Source organism: Poeciliopsis prolifica, unplaced genomic scaffold (genome assembly GCF_027474105.1).
Source record: "Poeciliopsis prolifica strain line A6 unplaced genomic scaffold, Auburn_PproV2 SCAFFOLD002, whole genome shotgun sequence".
NCBI lineage: Eukaryota > Metazoa > Chordata > Actinopteri > Cyprinodontiformes > Poeciliidae > Poeciliopsis > Poeciliopsis prolifica.
In genome coordinates this window covers 17,698,874-17,717,720 of record NW_026562377.1, presented here as the reverse complement: position 1 = coordinate 17,717,720, position 18,847 = coordinate 17,698,874, and the positions used below count along the sequence as shown (strand labels likewise).

Genomic DNA, 18,847 nt, shown 5'->3' with positions numbered 1-18,847 from the left:
GTTTTGTCTACATGTATCATCACCATGAAAAGCACAGCTCTTTCAAGCAGTTTTCACTTAATGTCTACGTGTAAAGCCTGTCAAAATCTTCTTTTGTTGTGCTTGAAAATAAATAGAAATTGTCTTTTTTTTTCCAAATTAGGAGCACGGCAAATGTGCGTCCGTGTGTGTGTATGCAGGCAGACTTTGCCTACGTAGCCATTATGAGTCAACTGTGAGAGGCACTGGCTGGCTTTCTGCCTGGATGCCCCGCAGGCCTTTTGCTCAGTCTCTCAGCTCTCCGCAGCAGTTCCCTAATACCCGCTTTGGGGTACCTACACTGGCTCTAAACCCACCTAGCTGCACAACCAGCTCCATTTTCCCCCTTGCTTGTCCTGTGAAATATTATCTCCCATCCTTTTACATTATTCCCTCACATCAGCAGACTCTGCTCTTTCTCCCTCCTCCAATTTATGCAACAGATCCATATTCTGGATTATATTTGCAGAGCAGCTCTTAAGAGGAGAAGGGGGTGGGATTACATACATTTAGAGTCACGTTGCTCACCCACAACAAGTGACCTACATAAACGGCAGGAAGCTAATTGTTGAACGTATTCATGCAAGCATCTCAACATCAGGCATGGTGACCTAAGGGCTGAGCTGCGCTGGGATCTCCTGCGTCGCTCCACTGAGGGTCTAACAGGACTGAAAACACTGGCAGAAACAGCCTGACCACCTGAGGGACGGATTCTCCTACACTTTTGTTTCTCAGCAGCCTGCCAAGTTTACGTGAGCCGTGTAAGGAGTCGCAGTCTGCAGTTGTGGTTCTTTGGGGACTCAGGAGCAGGAGCTTTCTCACTCAACACATGGGAAATCTGCTTCTTCTGAAGAATTGTTGTCTGTGTTTGTGTGTGTAAGTGCGTGTGTGTGCACATCAGGGGAGGCAACAAGGACAACACAAGAGCACCACCTGCTGGTCCAAGGATGCCCTCAGAGATCTGACTGTGTTGTCTATTATTAACCTATGTGGGCATCAACCTGAGATGGATAATTGTGATGTGAAAGGGAAATGATTTATGGTTTGCATTTTTTGTTCATAAATAAATGACTGCAAAGTGTCATTTATTTATGTCAGCCACTTTGACAAAGGGCTGTCAAAAACCAGCCCTTTGCTCTACACTTCTCTCTGAACAGAGAGTCTGTTCCCTCGGTTATTGAGAAACGATTGCATGCTGGAGGTGTGGAGTCTGTTAAAGGGGAACAACGTTAGGATATTTAGTGTGGCTTGCAGTTGCAAAATTTTTTCTTGTGCTTCTTTTTTGTTGCATATATGTCAAAAAGTTCAATTTTAGCATCATCTGACCGAAGAATGCTCTTCCACATCTTTACTGTCTTCCCGACATGGCTTGTGGAAAACTCCAGAGTTCCTGGAGGCTTCCTTCCCAGCAGTGGCTTCCTTCTTAACACATATTCATATTAGCTAAATTTGTGAACTGCACAACTGGCTTTTGGTCTTTATAGGTACTTCCACATGAGCAGAGGACCCCTGCAGACCCTTCAGAGTCACCAGTGGACCTTTTGACAGCTTTCCTGGTAAGCGCTCTCTTGCAGTGTTGTCATCCTTGTGTGTTTGGGCTTTTATTGTGTCTGTGTTTTCCCATAACTAGTTTATTTCTCTGTGTTCATTATTGTTAGCAAGATGTTTCCGTATTAGTCCATTCCTTTGTGTGTGGTTTCTCAGTGGTGTGGCTTGTGGTGCATTTAGATTTCGTACTCTGTAAGTCTTTTCCCAGTGGTTTCTATTCTCCTGAATCTTAGTTCAGCTCTCTCCAATGATTCGTCAATTTCCTTCTTCCTCCTATCACATATTTTCTGATTACTTCATCTGATTCCTTGGTCTTTTCTTATTACTTCCTTGGTATTTGTATGCCAATTTATTTATTTATATTTACTGTATATTGTTGGATTTTTCTGCAAAGTGATGCTGTCTGAAGGTAATTAGTTGCATTGAATTTTTATTTTAGTGTATTAGAGTAAGGGGGGCTAGGGTTAAAACTAAAAACAGTTTGTAATCGTCTTTCCTCAGAATGATGTTTTAATTTTCAATAGTGTATCATCTAAAATCCTAATCAAATACTCTGAAAATGTGGTTGTCTGTTTCCGCCTCATGAATGTAACAAAAAGCTTAAGTTAATCATTCAAGGAATTACTTTTGTCTAAAATATCCACAATTTTAAGCTTCTCACACACAAACTGGAATACATATTTCTCCATTTGTTTTTTTTTTCCAGTGACACATTTTTGTATTTACTGACCTCATTCATAAAGGATTTACCCTACTATTAGAAGCCACAATGGAGAAAGAATTTGGTGATTTAAGCCCGGCCTTCCCGGAAACCACAGTTTACCGAACAAAAAAACTTGGCACCTCTTGAAACATGCATTTATCCCAAACATGACTAAAACACACGAGAAAGCGCTGCTGTGTCTGTCAGCCGCAGATCAGCTCTGAGGAAGACAAATGGCTACGTGTCGAGAACACGACCAAAATTACAAAGCAGATGTTCCGTTATGACAGAATAGGGAGTTTGGGCCATCTGAAAAATGAAAACCCAGCCTCGCTGCAGAGGGCTGACGCTGGGCCAGGAGGGTGAGGCTGTTTTTACACAGAGCGCAAAAATAAAATGACTAACATGAGTTGGAAAAGAGAAAGGGGGTGGAAATTTTGTTTTGGGGGGTTTTATTCAGGTGCGCTTACTTGTTCATGCAAAACTAAACACTCTCAGTTCTGTTTGACCAGAACTGAGAGCTCTGTTAAAATCCACTGGAGCAAGTCGCAGCATGGACAGCTTCCCCCAGTCACAACTGTGTCCTGTGTTTATGACAGCTACGTGGAGGAATAAAAAAAACCCTCGAAGCTCAGAGTTGTTAGAACACTCTTGGTGCAGGTGCTGCAGGATTCGCCATGTTTTGGTCATTTCCTTGATGTTTCTGTGCATCAGACTGCTAATGTCTGCAGGCAGGCGCTAGAGGGAGCTGAGAGATTACCCACACCATGGGCATCCAAAGACATGGCAGAATGCTGCCATTACCCCAGGGAAGGGAAAACATCACAGAATGGCAGAGGGCCCAACTTAAATAAACACAATGAAGTCAAGACAGCAGCTAAAGTAAGCTGGCTTTGCCTGTCTGTCTGAGCCCGTTGTTAGGCTCCTATAATTAAAAGAGGTCGCTGGAAGGCAGCAGTGATCCTATAAGAGGGAAGACTATAATATTATAGTAATATGTTGAGCGTAGATGCCAAGTCCTGGAGCAGGAGATCCAAGTATGGGGGCAGGAGACTCCACCCACAGGTGGAAAAGTGAATTTCATGTATATATATATTTTTCTTTCTTGGGGGAAAATGTCTGGGATGTTTATGTTTTGTTGTGATGTTAGTTAGACTTTGTTTTTTTTTTATTTATTTAATCATTTTTGTTTATTATTCAAAAAAAAATTTCATAACGCTGATTACATTATGACAGCTTTGAAAGCTTCAGATCAAATTCAGATCCCTGGAAGCAAATATGAAGAAGTAAGCTGTGGTTGGAAATTTTTCTGCCCATCTTGTGTTGCTGTGAGGAATCAAAACTAGGGGCAGTCGAACAGCGAAACGGCCCGTCATTGTGATGATTTCATACTCTCCGTTTATGCAACATTCAAAACGCTCAACTCAGTCAGGGTGTGGAGATGGAAAGAAGTACTCTAGATGAGCAAAAGGACAATTAATGAAAATGATGTGTTTTACAGAAAAAAACAGGAAAGGAAACCAATAAAAGCAATAAACGACGAAGCAACATGTTGTGACACTGTCCATGAAAAACATCCTGTACAGGCCTCATACTAATTGAAAGAGTAGTTTCTAAGTTCTAGTTGTTTTTGTTGTTGCTCTTTTTCACCAGTTTTGTGGCTTTAGTTTTTATAGTGGCAATTTGGATCTAGCACGCCACAAAGAACAGTCAGATGAAATTCAAATAATTGCAAGCTAATTCAAATTGCTTTTATCATAAAATCCTCATTTGCACTTTGTTTAAGTCCTGGCACAAAGCTTGATTTACATGATCCAACGATTAGCTGAGCAGAAACTTTTAAGAGGAAGACGAGTCGATTTCTGGAGGTGAATCTGAATCTGGATAATTGCTAGGACTGTTGCCTAAAGACCGTTGATTTGTGACACTGAGCAGCCACCAGTGCGGCGCTCATGGTAGATGTGATTGTTTCTGGAGTGAAGGAGAGACTTTTAAAGGCCACATCTTCAAGAAAAACACAAAGACAGACTGAGATTAGCAACAGGATTGGACAGGACGACCCCAGGTAGTTCCCTCTTTTGGAAGATTGGGGGGAAAAATGATTGTTTGGAGAAGGGAAAAGAAAAAGAGTGCTACCTCAACTGCTTCATCGTGATGACAGCGAAGCATCCACAGGCCATTCATGTGAGGAGCCGCCTCAATCAACTCTTAGATCTCAAGGGAGACTCGATTACAGCCATGAACAAAGAAGGGGCTCATAACTTCCTCTAAGAGCAACTTTGGCAATAAATAACATTTTTCCAGCAGAAATAAGAAAACGATTTTATAATTGAGCCCCAAAATTACATTCACCACTGGCAGATTTACACAGAAAGTGATATCTAATTTAAAAAAAATCATGTTTTCTGTCTTCTGACTGCACAGAACTAAACATTAGGGTGATGGCAAGGAGGCCTACCAACCATGTCACCAAAGTCACAAAGCAAGCAACAACAAAAAAAGTTGCTGAAATGGAAAGATTTTGACAAAGCTCATTGAATTTCAACATGACATTAAAATAAATAAATAAATAAATAATAATAATAATAATAATAATAATAATAATAATAATAATAATAATAATAATAATAATAACACTCCATGCACTGTTTTCTTTCGAGATACGTTTTATTAGAAACCAACTTGTTGACTGATTGACAAACTTTTTAAATGCAATTCTTCCATGACGTGGAAATGTCTCGACCTCAACACAAAAATCAGATCTCTTGCGCACACAGTGGGCTTTACTGTGCATGTGGGGCTCTTTCCCCGGGTGGGATTCAAACAAGAACCGCCACTGACCATAGGAGGGGTTAACAGAGGTAGGGACCTCCACGCCCACCCCGCCTCTCGGTCCCACCTTTCCACGGGTCTCTCGCTCCTCTCTGCTCTTCCTCTCAGTCTGACGGACTCCGGCGCGACTCACGGCTGAATCCCCGGAGTGAAGATGCGGGCGGTCGGAGCCGCGGGTGTCGCTGAGCTGTGGGCCGTGCTGGCCGCCCTGGTGGCCGGCGCCGCGTCCGAACTGGCGACGCTGGTGCAGGAGCAGGTGGAGCCCGAGTCGCCCGTGCTGCCGCCGAAGGTTATGATCGCGATCCTGGCCCGGAACGCGGCGCACAGCCTGCCGCACTACCTGGGCTGCATCGAGCGGCTGGAGTACCCGAAGGAGCGCATAGCGATCTGGTGAGAGGGCGCGCGGGTGGGGAGGTGACCTGCAAAAAAGAAACAACAAATCGTAGTGCCAGATTCTGTTCAGTTGTGACCTGCACGGTGGTCCAAAAACAAGCGGTTCGTAAACTTTGCCGACAGACCTCTCGGTGCGTTTTCCCCAAATTGCACAGTGTGGAAGAAGATGAAAGAGCTTTGTGGCGTGTTAGGGTGAGACTTAACCCTTAATCACGGTTCCATCCGCCTGATTAAGCATGAACGTGCGGAAACAAGCGGCTCTTTAAAACAGCAGGACTCGCAGGTATGAAAGAGGGGTTTCACCACAGGTAGGGTCCCGTAAACTGGCCGAGGAGAAGATGAAGCAGACAAAGAGGGCGCCTGCAAGGTGTAGGGATGAAAGAAGACATTGAGCTGGTTTGATAGCAGAAGGAGGGGAGTGTGCTTATGTGTGTGTGTGTGTGTGTGTGTGTGTGGGGTGGGTGTGCGCGTGCGGGTGAGAGAGAGTGTTCTTGGAAGTCATGTGTGAAATATATGTGAGCCTCTGCACAGACTGGATGGTGGCTATGCAGGATTATGAATCAGATGATAGAAAATGTTTGTGGAATCGGAGAATTTGAGCCTCAGCTATGCAGACTTCAAAAGATGAGATGATTATCTTATGAAGGACAAGTTTTAGGAGGTGTGCTTCTGCATCTGTGCACTGATTTTTACCTCTCATATGATGCATTGCCAAAGTGCTGTTGTTCCTTTTCTGTGCTGTATTTTGTATGTTAATAAGATTTTACGTGAATGAATAACGCAAAAGAAAAACGTAATGCAAAAGACGAGTAACGGGTTTCATCTGTTGTTGCATCCCAAAGTCCTCTGATGGCATGAAGAAAGCTGCTGTCGGTGTGCACTATGAGACTGAAATCAAACATTTTGTCCTGCCAAAATCACAGGTAGGAGAGGAATCCATCTTCACTGTGAGACATTGTGTTGGCTGCATCATCCTGTGGGATGTTTTAGCTTCCCAAGTGGAGTTGATTAATCGGGCCAGTCACGGTTTCTGCAAAGTACTGACTCACTGGGGCTGAATTTTTATGCACATCACATTTCGTTAGTTTGTTTTTCAGACCGGTCTTTATCGAAAAATTGTGCATTTCTCTTTCACTTCACATAATTTATCCCATCGAATCTCATGAAAAAATACTTTGAAGCTTGCGGCTCCACATATCAAAAGGTGATCTGATCTCAGCAAAGATATAGATACCTTTGCTGCGTTTCAGCAGGTGGAGCGTTGTTGTTTTGGGTCCCTCCCTTCTGTGGACGACACTGTTTGCACGAGGTCCACTTCCAGTCCAACGAGCCTCCTCAGATTCATCCAGTTTTCACGTGAGAACTCAGATGCTGGGAAAAAAACTTCTCACGGAGAGAGAACCGGCACTTTGCGGCAAAGTGTGAAAGGCACTTAAGCTTACACGGATTTGTGATCATATTAACCAACAGAGAAAGGGTCAGTCATGAGGGCCGACTCTGTGCTCTGCTGTCAGTGCATACAGGACTAATGCTCTCTTTGGGATTTAATGCAGTGTCGAGGTTTGCAGATACAGAATAGGCCGAAGCTCATTGATCAGTTTTTAGCTTCTGATGCGCAAACTTAATGCAGTCTAACGAAAGAACGTCGATGTTTCTGGCTCTGATGAAAATGCCACGACAACATAAGTTGCAGTTCAGCAAACTTATAATCTTGATGTCTTTTAGCTGTAAAACACATAATTCAGCTGCTGTTTACTGGAAAAAAGTTCAAATAATAACATTATTATTTCTATTGGCTGTTTGGGGTTTCTTATACCTAGTCACAATAAACTACAATAATTTATTTCCACGTCTAATTAGATGACAAACAGATGAGGGCTTCGGCCTTTCACTCAAGCGCAACTCGACAAAAATACTGACTGCATGTGAGTCATTGCTTAAGTAGCCAATAACCATGGCAGCTATTAGCTACAGTATTACAGCAACATTTTCAGCAACACTAATATTAAAAACTAAAAAAAATAAATAAATGTTGAATTAGTTATTTGCATAATTGCATAATTAATGGGCAGATTAAAAACAGTGTCATCTTTTCAAGTAAACACTGAGATGATTGTTTAAAGTGCTGCTTTTGAAAGTTTCTGCTGTGCTGCTGTGCATGCATGCAAGCAAGTGGACATTCAAATCCAACTTCACTTATTTATATTTCTAGACAGATTCTAGTGAATTTGCGATATCCTTTGCCATCACAAGGAGAACTGTAGCTGTTTTACTACCTCACTTGTTGCGCTAACGATGTAATGAAGAACTGCCATAATTTGTTTGCCTCTGCGGTTGCAAGGTTTGTTTAAAGAAAGCGCTTTTAGTGTGCAATACAAAGTGAGCCAGAAGCCCAATAAATGTCAACTAAGAACTAAATACTGAAGCTCAAACACTGTCATAGATCTGGGTTCTGTTGATGTGAAACAGAAAGACTGGCGTTTCGAAACGTCAAGTGCATTTTAACTCGTTGGCATTATAATTGTTTGTCTTTGAACAAAGTTTATTGGCTTTTTGTGGTTGCGAAAATAACACGTCTTAGTCTTTTTGTGTGTTGCTGTGTTCATTATCATTGCAGCTTGTGGCCACAGCCAACCACCCAATAAATGCCCTGAAAAATAATACAGGAAATAAAACATTCACAGAAGTAGGGAAACAAGCTCTTTGAGCAAACACATCCCAGTTGACATGACTGAGGTGAAACTTTGTGACGTTTCAGTCTTTATTTAAGGGCTTGTATGATAATATACACTTAAGGTTATGTGCAGATGTCAGGTGGAGCTCAGGAAGCACACTTCACTTCTGCCTGGTGTTTATGTGCCGACAGGTGAATAAATCTTAACCCTGGAAGATGGGTGGCATTGATGAAGTTTATAAATTAATTCCTATTAGAAGTGAGATGTCTTTAGATCATAAAGCAAATATAATAGCTTGAATATGTAGTTAGATTTGTAAATCATCAGTGAAAAAAGTACATGGAGATAATTGTAATTTTGTGAAATCTGATCAAAGTTGAAGACTCAAAAACGAGCCTGGGGCCAATAGTAGAGCCCTGAGGCGCTCCACAACTGAGAGGGAACACTGGCAGAAAGATTTAACTTGTAAATATTTACTATAAATGGAAATGCTCATTTAAAAAAGTAATACGTTTTCACTTAGTTGTGAAAAATCTTTGTCACTCACTGCTAAATCCATATCATAAAATGTTCAGAGGAGGTCCAAAGATAACTTTTTAAAAACCTTCCTACTAAAAAATAATGTTTAGGACAGGAAATATAAATACTTTCCTCAGTACCACTGAAGCTGTAGCTTAGTTGATGAAGCTCATCAACTAAGCTTGTAACTGACATATATGTTTTACAAAAAGCACAGAAAGCCTGTTGGTGAAGGTAGTGGGACAAAATTCAGTTTAGACCTAATCCATAATCCTACTGCTGCTCTTTTTCTGTGCAGATTATTTGTCATTGAATGCCAGCCCTCCTTTATTTAGAAATTTCCCCCTCGAAGTGGGCACTGATCTTATCAAATAGTCGCAGAGGAAGGAGAAAACCTCTCATGCCCTTGTTAGTAAATGAAAGAATGCTAGGTATTAGCAGAGGGAGGAGGGCTGCTGGAGAGCGAGAGGTCAGCAGTGTTCGAAATTACCCAGAAGGCATAGCAATAGGGATAATCTGCATTGTCAAACTAACTCAACTAAATCTGCCCTCCACTTGAACCATGAAAGGTTTCTTGCTTCGCACTGAAATGCATCCATGAAAGTACAGCTGCAATAAAACATAACCCAGCAAGATAACATCATCAGCGCTTCATTAACAGATTATTGATTATTTCTTTTATTAGAAGCAGATAACCAGACTGGTGTTCCCTATAATCAGCTGTGAGGGAAATCATAAGAGACTCCGTGAATTGCAAAATATGTGTTTTGGCTTTCGGTATTAACCGTCGATGCGGATGCATCGTCCTGCTGTTTTAAGCAACGCTGCGATAACATTCGTTTCTGGCTGCCTGCTGTCGAATGCCTGCCGGCTCTGTTCATGTCGGGGTGGAGCGCTTTTCCAGGTGCTGAGCTCGGGGTTAAGATGATTTGTGGACTTGTCAGAGTTGGACCTAAAGTGGAAATAGGACTTACATAATTGCCTTTCCCCTCAGGACCTGCATTCTCACTTTTATGGCACAATGTTATCTGTTCTTATAAAACCACCAACCATCACAGAGCTCAGGATCAATGAGGTTTGTTTCATATGGTTTGATTTATAACAGTCTTAAAGTCTATGAATGTTCTTGTAATTTATTGGTTGAAATGATACACAGCTATAAAATATCTGACTATCTCTGATCTACAGCGAGTGGATGTTTAGTTTTCAACTCAGAAATCTGATTTATTTAAAGGTCTAGAATATGATATAACAGCACAGGGTAAGAATTTTCCAGATTTGCATGAATACTTTAGCTCTGACATATCTGCCCTATGTACTGCAGCTCAGATAAATGCCATTTCTCACACAACGTAGCCTGAGGACCTTTAACTCGCGTGATATGACGCCATCCAGCTATTTTGACAAGCGCAATGAGAAATGTGGGTAAAATGGACCGCAACAAATGGAACTTGAAAGTTGAGTTAAAGTCTGTCTGGCTGGATGAGTTATGCTGTGTGTACTGTGGAGCTTCACTGATGTTTGGCTTGACAGGAAGAAAGTTTTCATGTTGAAGGCAGTTAGTCACATCAGCAGTTTGCAAAGCATCCCCATAATGCACATCAGTCTGGTGGACTGAAAGGCTTTTCCACACCTTTGGTGAAAGTGCTGACATGTGGTTTGGCTTTTTACACTCCAACTGAAAGAAATAATTTATGTTGAATTGATGGACGCCTGCCGGTTGAGTTTGAAGGCAACACATTAAACACATCATGGAAAATCTAACAAAATCAGCCAAGATATTAGGAAGAAAATGACCTCCACAGGTCTGGTTCTTCCTTGGGTACAATCCCTAGATTCCTGAGGGTTGATCATGCATCAGTTCAAATATGTAAGCATAACCACCGTGGGCATGTCCAACTATCACACCGTGTCCCAGAGATGAATGTGTTTTTTTTTTGCGTCTTTGTACAAAACACTCAAAACCTTGTGGAAATGCTTGCAAAAGCTGGTAGGAAAGTTTTATTATCCACGTCGAAACAGGACCATAAATATTGACAAGAAATGAAAGAGAACACAGAGAACATGCATAGACATGACAAAGAGCATGGAAGGAGTTAAATTGTGTCCAACCTTGAAGTTTATTGGACTTGGGAGAACCAGTTGTATGCAACGAATTATCTGAATGGTTGTGCAGGATCTTGCATTTGTGAACAATTAGCTTTTTGGTTTGTGCCAACAGGCATTCAATCAGAGCCCGGGCATTGCGTAAACAATTTATTTAATTACATACAAGGTTCTGTCCCGGTGCATATGAATGTGCAATCGCGTGTGTTTCACATAAATGTCTGTGCTAGTGTGGATTCAATTACATGTGTTTCGCTGTTATTTGGATTCACTCCCTACTTTCCATTTAGTCCCACATAAGACAGAACTGTGTGAAGTAACTGGATCCAATTAGCCTTGACCTTTAAATCAGCATCTTCTGTGGAGCTGCATTTTATTGTCATATCCAGTTTTTAGAGAACTTTTAAAGCCATTACAAAGACTCGAAGCCCGTGATGGGATCAATCCAGAGTGAGATGCTCCTGTTTTTAGCCTCTTTGTTTCGCTGTGTGGGAGGGATCCACAGCACAATGCACTGACTCAGATGAAGAATGTTTTTTTTTGCCAATGGTTTTAAAACTGACAAATTTAGGGTGGGGGTAATTTGGTTTCAAATTTTACAAAATAATGCCTTATTGCTTTATGAATGGATGAAATAGTAACATATTTCTTTAACATTTATTTGATATACCGAACTAAAGATTGCTAAAACTGATGTAGTGCCAAAAGAAGATTTTGTTTTCAGCTTCCTTTGTTGCTGAGTTGACATCTACCCTCACCTTTCACCCTGTTTGGCCCTTGAGGTAAGTCCTTAGCCTGCAGGTAACCTTAGGGTCACAACCCTGCTGCCAGGCAACCTTGTCAGATCTATAATTTTTAAGGCCAAAAACGTTTGTTTTCCTGGCATTACAGCAAAAGTGCAAAACAGTTCAACTTGCATGTAAAATGACTGCTTTAATCTAAACTTGGTAATAGGTGTTAAAATTTTAATATCTAACCAACACAAGTAAAAACAGCTTTTTGTTTACAAATGATAAACCACTACCTAAACTAAAATCAGAGTAGTTAGTATTTCTTTTGAAGTGGCTACTATATTGATGGTGCTTGAATTATCAACTTTACTTCAAACTCAAATGTGATTTTGTTCTTTTCTGAGTGGCTTTTTAGCTCGTTTTAGTAGATGTGGATTTGAGCGTCTTCAGAGAATATCACACTCTTTTTCTGGGAGAGACAGCTGAACGCGACACCTTCAGAAAGTGTGCAGAAGGGCTCAAAGAAGGTGAAATGTGGGTGCAGGTCCAGAATCCTAAATCAGATATCCTGGCTCCTTTCTTTTGATTTTCCCATGAAGTCACACAAGCAAGCTGTGTGTTCGAGGTGTTGCAATAAAAGAAATCTGCAGGAAGGGCTTTGGTTTTACTAGCTGCTTCTGTGAATCGACTTATCAGACTCTCACAAAATTGTGAATACATCATCATCAAAGATCTATGGGTGCATAAAAGAACGAGTAATTCTGGAATATAACAAATACAGGTAACACTGGCAATCCTAAGAAACCTAAACAAGAAAATGTTAATCCTCAGTATGCACGGTGTATGAAAAAAAAAAGGAGTGCTGAGTTAAATGTGTGAAGGAGGGCAAGATATGTAGCTCACAGCACTGTGGATGAATCACTTTAAAATGAGTGTTAAATATAACTTGCGATTTGTTAATTTAGATTTCTCACAGTGTTGCTCATGTGTCTGAATTGCCTCTGCTTTCTTCCACACATTGTGATGAACAATAACCTGAGAGGATTACTATGAGGCGCAAAAGCTCCAAATTAATTGATATCAGTCTTCTCATCAGCCATGCACTCGGCAAGGAAAGGATGAACCTGGCAGCTTTCCAGCCTTTTCCTCATCACCGTGCGGCAAGAAAGCGTCCTCAGGAAAGCCGTATCTTTTCAATCAAGTGAACAAAAATAAATAGTGAGATCTGACTATCGTTCTGAAGCTCTCTGTCTCTTCTCTGAGGGCTTTTATGTACGTTTTGCTCAGTTGTGGTATGCACTCCGGCATTTGTGTCAGATCTTGGTTGTGGCACCAAACACCGGAGCTGTGCTGGTGCATGGAGAGGAGGGAGGCCTTAATATGGAACCAGATGAAGAAAACGGAAAGAACAAAGAACTAGAAACAGAATTGCCGAGGGGAATATACTTAAGTATCTATTAAGTAAACATCTTTTTCAAATTCTTATGATGAAATTAGATTTTTGTATAATTTTTCTAACTATTGTCGCACCCTCTCTCTACAACCTGCGCTCTTATTTTCTAGTTTTAGATAAAATACTTAAAAACATGCACTACATTCTTAGCATTCTCATTTCTGCATAAGGTTGGATAAAATAAGTTTATTATAATTTATTTTAAATATGCTTGGCTCAAGATCTGCTCGATTATGGTGCAAATCATGATCAGGATTGATTGTGGGATGGTGCAGCATGACAAAACTGAGGGTTAAATAAAACCGATTCAGTTATTGCAATATTTAAACTTAATATCTAAACGTACTGTTTTGCTACAGTCATGGAGCTCTTGTAAATTTCATTAAATTGTGGTTTTGATCAGAATCCTTCTTGCTGAGGCCACAACTTCTGTCTGCACAGTTCGCAAAGGCACATAATTATTGCACCGCACTGAGAATCTGTAAATATTAGCACCTGCAAAATTGCTTGGAGTGTTCAGATGAGAAATTCCTCACTACATTTCCCACAATGCACAGAGGAACACCAATTTCCACACTGTTTTCAGTTTAATTGCATACAACCAATCGAAAATATTTGCCCGGGCAAAGCAAAGAGAGAGGGCGACATGAAACAGTCTCTACTTAAGTGTCAGGTCTCCTGGTACGAAATGTGTTTGCTCTGCTGAATATCTGAGAGGCATCATATTTTTTCCTCTTCTTTTGAACGTCGATGCTGAGCATCGCACTTCAGTGCCACTCTGCAGAACGTTGAAGCTTCTGTTGATCCTCAGAGCTGTGAGGAATTTCGGCTGAGCGCTTCTGTCTAGCCAAACGTCTCGGCTCTTCTTTCCTCTTCATTCCAGTCCCTCTCGGTCGACACCCCCAATCTGTCCTCTTTGCCCTCTCGGGCCATCAGAAACCTGACAGCCACGTCAGCCCAGAGGCTGAACCACAAAGGCAGAGCTGCTTAGACTCCTGAAGGGTGATTATGTGGTAAAACCTTCAGCAGTCCCGTTTGAAAGGAGCATTCTTACTCCTTAATGGCATGCAGGGGATGGCGGGGGGTTGAGGGGCTTCATTATTGGCAATGATATTAGATAGTTTATTGAGTAAACAGCCAGCTGAAAGCAGCCAACCTGTTCCTTTCTTTGAAAGGGCCAGTTTCAGGGGCCAGCGTATGTGTTTGAAGCCCAGCTTATCTGACAGGCGTTTCTATAGTAGGTACCTGCAGCAAAGTGCTGAAGGAGGGTTAGCAATCATCTAAGTGTTCATCAGAATTAATGGAACCGCTACATTAACATCATCCATGACTGTACAAAATAAGAAGTCCGATTTCTTGGAATCATTTGAGCAAAGATACCAATGCATTGGTCTGGTGTCCAAACACTTCAGATTCCAATCTGACTGAGGATGTGAGAAGCTGCAGGAACAAGCACCATCCTGCAGCCTACATAAAGATCCTGAACCTCTCACTGCTTTGTCAGAACTATTGTTGCTTCACAAATAAATTAGAAAATGAAGTCTAATTCATGCATACAGTGCTTTTAAAATGAATGATTTGGCTTCTTACAATTGCATCTTTTCTAAGCTCTGAAAGTGATGACAACTTGCTAAGTCTGTTCCAATAAACAATTAATCGCTTGATAAATTTAAACGACCTTGAGGTTTTCCATTCTGATGATTAATAATTTCTGAAGAGCAATTTTGTTCAGAGACTTCATAATCAATTGTGTGAAAGATTTTCCTTCAGTGTTTTATATTTCCTTTTAATTTGTTGTTTTAGGTTGTTATTATGTTTTATGTGGGATATTTAAAATGTGTTCCAGCGTAGAGTGTTCTGTACCAAATTAAGGTTTATAAATCTTTGGCAGGGCGAACTCGCATCATTCTGCCATTATCAATATATTACTTGAAAATGGTCTCAAAATGACAATTATCGCAATAATCTTTGGAACAATGCAGTGATTGTAGTTGTACATGTGTTATTTTCCCATTATTATCTTTATATTAGTCGATAATGGTCTCAAAGCAGCAACATTATTGTTCATCGCAATAATTTCTGGGTCAGTTTATCATCCAGAAAAATTTGTTATCGTGACAGGCCGACTGCCTGCATCTCTACATGAAGGCTGAATTGTCTGAGACTCGATGAGGGACGTATAAACTGACATCTCTGAGGAGACGTGAGCGGGATCGGTGGAGTGTGTAGGTGAGGGCCCTGCACTCATGTGTTGTCCAGATGGCGCTCATAAATCCAGAGGAGAGAGGAAGCCTAACCCCGAAAGCTGCAGGCGACAGAATAATGAGGCTGTTGCTTACTGTAAACTTCAAAAACAGCAACGTGTGGACACAGCATGAGGCAGACATAGGTATGACTGAAGGAAATAAGGGGTTATAAGTAAGAAAGCCAGATTGTTGCAGATCTCGCATGTGCACAACTGCTTAACAGTGAATTTTTCTCTGCTTTGCATGGAGGGTTGCACACTCATTTTAGGTTTCCTGTCCATGGTCAGATGGACAAAATCCCCAAGTGGATTTAAAATCAGCTGCAGAAATTTTTGTTGCCGGAAGGAAGAAGCGGAAGAGGGGAGGCTACTGCTTTAAGAAGAAGGACCTGGAGAGAAAACAAGAGTCATTGGAAAAACATTCACATTTTGTCACATTGCAAGTACAAACTTCAGCAAATGTCACTGAGATTTTACATGACAGACTAACATAAAGTAGTACATCAGATTGTAAGCCTCAAAAATAAGGCTTTTGATTAATTTATCAAAAGTTGAGAACATTTGCTGAAAGCAGACATTGTAAACAAAAGGACTCTGTACTGAGTACTGTCAATGTTTTTTTTGTTTCCTTGAATGTTTGTTTAGAAATGCTTGATACAATTTTTCCTTTAGGCTGATTGGAGCTTAATGTTGGAGCTAAGGATCGAATCTCTCCTCCCAATGTTTCTCAAAATGTTTTCAAAGGAATTGAGATTAAGTCAACATGATGGACGATCCGAAAGAAGAGTGTTATTCTCCTAATTACAAGAGCATTCAAAGCTTTTATTTTGAAAAAATTTCAGACTTTGGATCGTTTCCTTCCACTTAGCAGTTATGCACTACTTTGTTTTGGTGTGTTAGAAAAAAAAAATACGATAAAATACGTTGGTATTTCTGGCCGTCAAGTGACAAAATATGGAAATTTCAAGGGGCATGAATTGCAAGCATCATTTAAAGTCACACATCCTTAAATAAGAGCGCAGCCGGAGGTGTAAAGGCAGTAATGGAAAATCACGCAGTGTACTGACGCCGTGTTTCCCAGAGCAGCTCGTAGGAGGAATATATGAAAGAAGTCTGAAATGTCACAGAGAAGTGGAGAAATCACTAAATTAGACGTGAGTCGTGGATATGAAATTAAAAAAAGCAAATCTTGCATCAATAAAATTGCCTTGCTAAATGATATAAACCATTTTAGCAGACACATGGTCTTAATGTCATCTGGTTGTAGGGAGGACAAGTCCTGCCAAAGAGAGCCTGTGAAAGTGATGATGTAATGATGATTCCAGAGTCTGTCACAACTGAAGGTGTTTTAATAAACTCTGCTGCACACACATATGTTGTGCAACAGTATGCATTGTGTTTTCTTTGCCTTTTGAAAAGTTACAATGGTTGATAATCCACAACAGGGGTTTCCAGAAGCACAGTTATGTCAGATGCCTATTGGAGAAACGTGCAAAGACAAGGGCCTGCACATCTTCTCATTAGAAGAAAGTCAGGTGTTTCAGAATGGACCCGCTCTGTGGTTGAAAAAAAAAATAGCCAGTAATCAAAGGCAGTTTCTTCCAGCCGCTGTGCTATTATCCTCCCCGTTTGACTCTGGATTTACATGCTTATTGAGAACTTTGAGCCAGCAGTCCTGCAGGACATAAATAACAGGTCACACTGCATCCTGGAAAAGAGCATTTCCAGGATGCAACAATTATCGTCTTCATTCTTTGCCACATATTTGCAAGCACATATGCAGACGCATAGAATTAGACCGCTTGACCCTGTGGTTTATGGCCTGCAGATGTTTATTTTGGCCTCTGTCGCTTTTATTTGTTTCACTGAATATGATTGAAATACCAAATGCAAAAAAAGGTCTGAGATTTGGGGCAACAATTTGGAAAAATAGATGTTTTGTGTGATGATATTCTCATGTGTGAAAGGGTATTTGATCTGTTATGAACAATAAATATCCTTTAGATTCGCATGCGAAGGATTAAGCCAGCAGCGAGGTAACATTTATGGAATACAAAGATTTATCTTTGGGTGTTTTGCTGTCAGACGTTCTGAGACGTGTGATCCTAAAGTGATTGGAGATTTTACATCCTAACAACAACTTTTATTAAGAGAGTAACTCGCAAAAATCATGACACAATAACTTTTTTCCTTGAATCTGTTCAGCTCTTGCCTCTCTAGCTGCAGGTGCAAGGTCTGTTTTCCTGAGCTGATGCAGAAAATGACCCACTACTAACTTCCCACTTGGATTTACTGACATCCCTTGAGCAAATAGCTGTTTATGATAAAAACACTTAAAACCTCAATCTGCCTACAAATATTCATCCGTAACAGACCCTGTAGTTCTCTTACAGAAAACAGGTGGCAAATCTGAGCAGACGGTGCTGGTGTTTTGTTGTGTCAGTGTCTTTGTTTGTCTGTCTGTCTGACCTTCCTAAAAATAGCTGCACAGCTAGGAATATTACAGCTAGAAGTGGAAAAGTCCAAAAACACCCAAATGTGTTTGTGTTTGCACAGCTGAGCTTGGGATTTTTCCTACACTGTGAAGAAAAAAAAACTAATTTATGGTAAAATATTGGATGCCGTGGATGCCAGTACTTTACCGTATAAAGACTGTAAAGTTCTGCCAGTATTTTATCGTATTAGCTAAAATACGGTAAATATCTGGCAACCGCAGCTGCCGGTATTTTAGTGTATTTCCCAACATACAGTAAAATAACATATTTCCTAAAATAAGGTAGAATTAAAAAATGAAAATGTGGTTTTGCCATAGTGCATACGGTAATACTGCCTGAGGCATAAAACCTTTGCAACCGTGACTTTAGCAGTACAGAAATGTAAACTTTTCTATGCAACTTACTATAAAAACAACACATATACTGTACTGTAAAGATTAGTCTATGTGAGTGAAAGACACAACAGAACAGTATGATATATTGACATTTTATTGTAAAAAAATAAAAAAATAATAAAAACTATGGTAGCTGTTGTTACCAGAATTTTACCATAAAAATTACAGTGCAACACACAAGGAAGTGTAATTTGTCCGCTTTCAATATGGAACGCTATGGTAATATAATGCTTTGGATATTACGGTCAGCAAGTGTTGGTATTTCACCATTTTTTTTACCTTAAATGTACGGAGTTTTTTTTTACAGTGTAGTATCCTGTTGACAGTTTTCCTTAAATTACTTTTTAATTTTAACTTGCGGTAGAGCTCTTTTTAGTGACTCCTAAAAGTCTTAGACTGATAAAATGCAATAGGTGGGCTTGTTTATAAAATTAATTTCTGTCTTGCATAAATGCATCACCTTCGCCCTCACCCGCACCCTTGCATACAGTGGGCCTAGTGTCTTCTTTGAGTCAACAGTGTGAACCAAAGTGGAAATCTTTGAAAAGAAACGGAGTCACAAACCACAGTGCTGTCAAACCAGCAGAAGCTCCCATGTTGACTTCATTTCCCCTTCAACAGAAAGTGCATCTGTGTAAGTTGGTGCTTTGACTTGAGCAGCTTTTTGGCAAAGTGGTAAAGCATTGGTTCTGCCGTGGCAAATGTAGTGTTTTATTAAGACTGTGCTGTAGTTC

The 18,847-nt window shown here is 40.6% G+C and overlaps 1 protein-coding gene across 4 annotated transcripts in view; it reads left to right on the top strand.

The window, feature by feature from the left end:
• The first annotated feature begins 1,485 nt into the window (after nucleotides 1-1,485).
• Nucleotides 1,486-18,847, top strand: part of colgalt2b (collagen beta(1-O)galactosyltransferase 2b) — a 34,858-nt gene continuing 17,496 nt past the window's right edge. Inside the window, exon 1 of one of the 4 annotated variants that reach the window (XM_055056160.1) lies at nucleotides 1,486-1,574. Coding sequence is in view for 3 of the 4 variants with exons in the window: in XM_055056156.1 (XP_054912131.1) it covers nucleotides 5,256-5,491 (236 nt within the window). In the remaining variant the exon portion in view is untranslated. Of the gene's footprint in view, nucleotides 1,575-4,962; nucleotides 5,492-5,555; nucleotides 5,687-18,847 lie in introns of those variants that run through there. The other 3 variants (XM_055056156.1, XM_055056146.1, XM_055056151.1) reach the window with 3 other exon arrangements.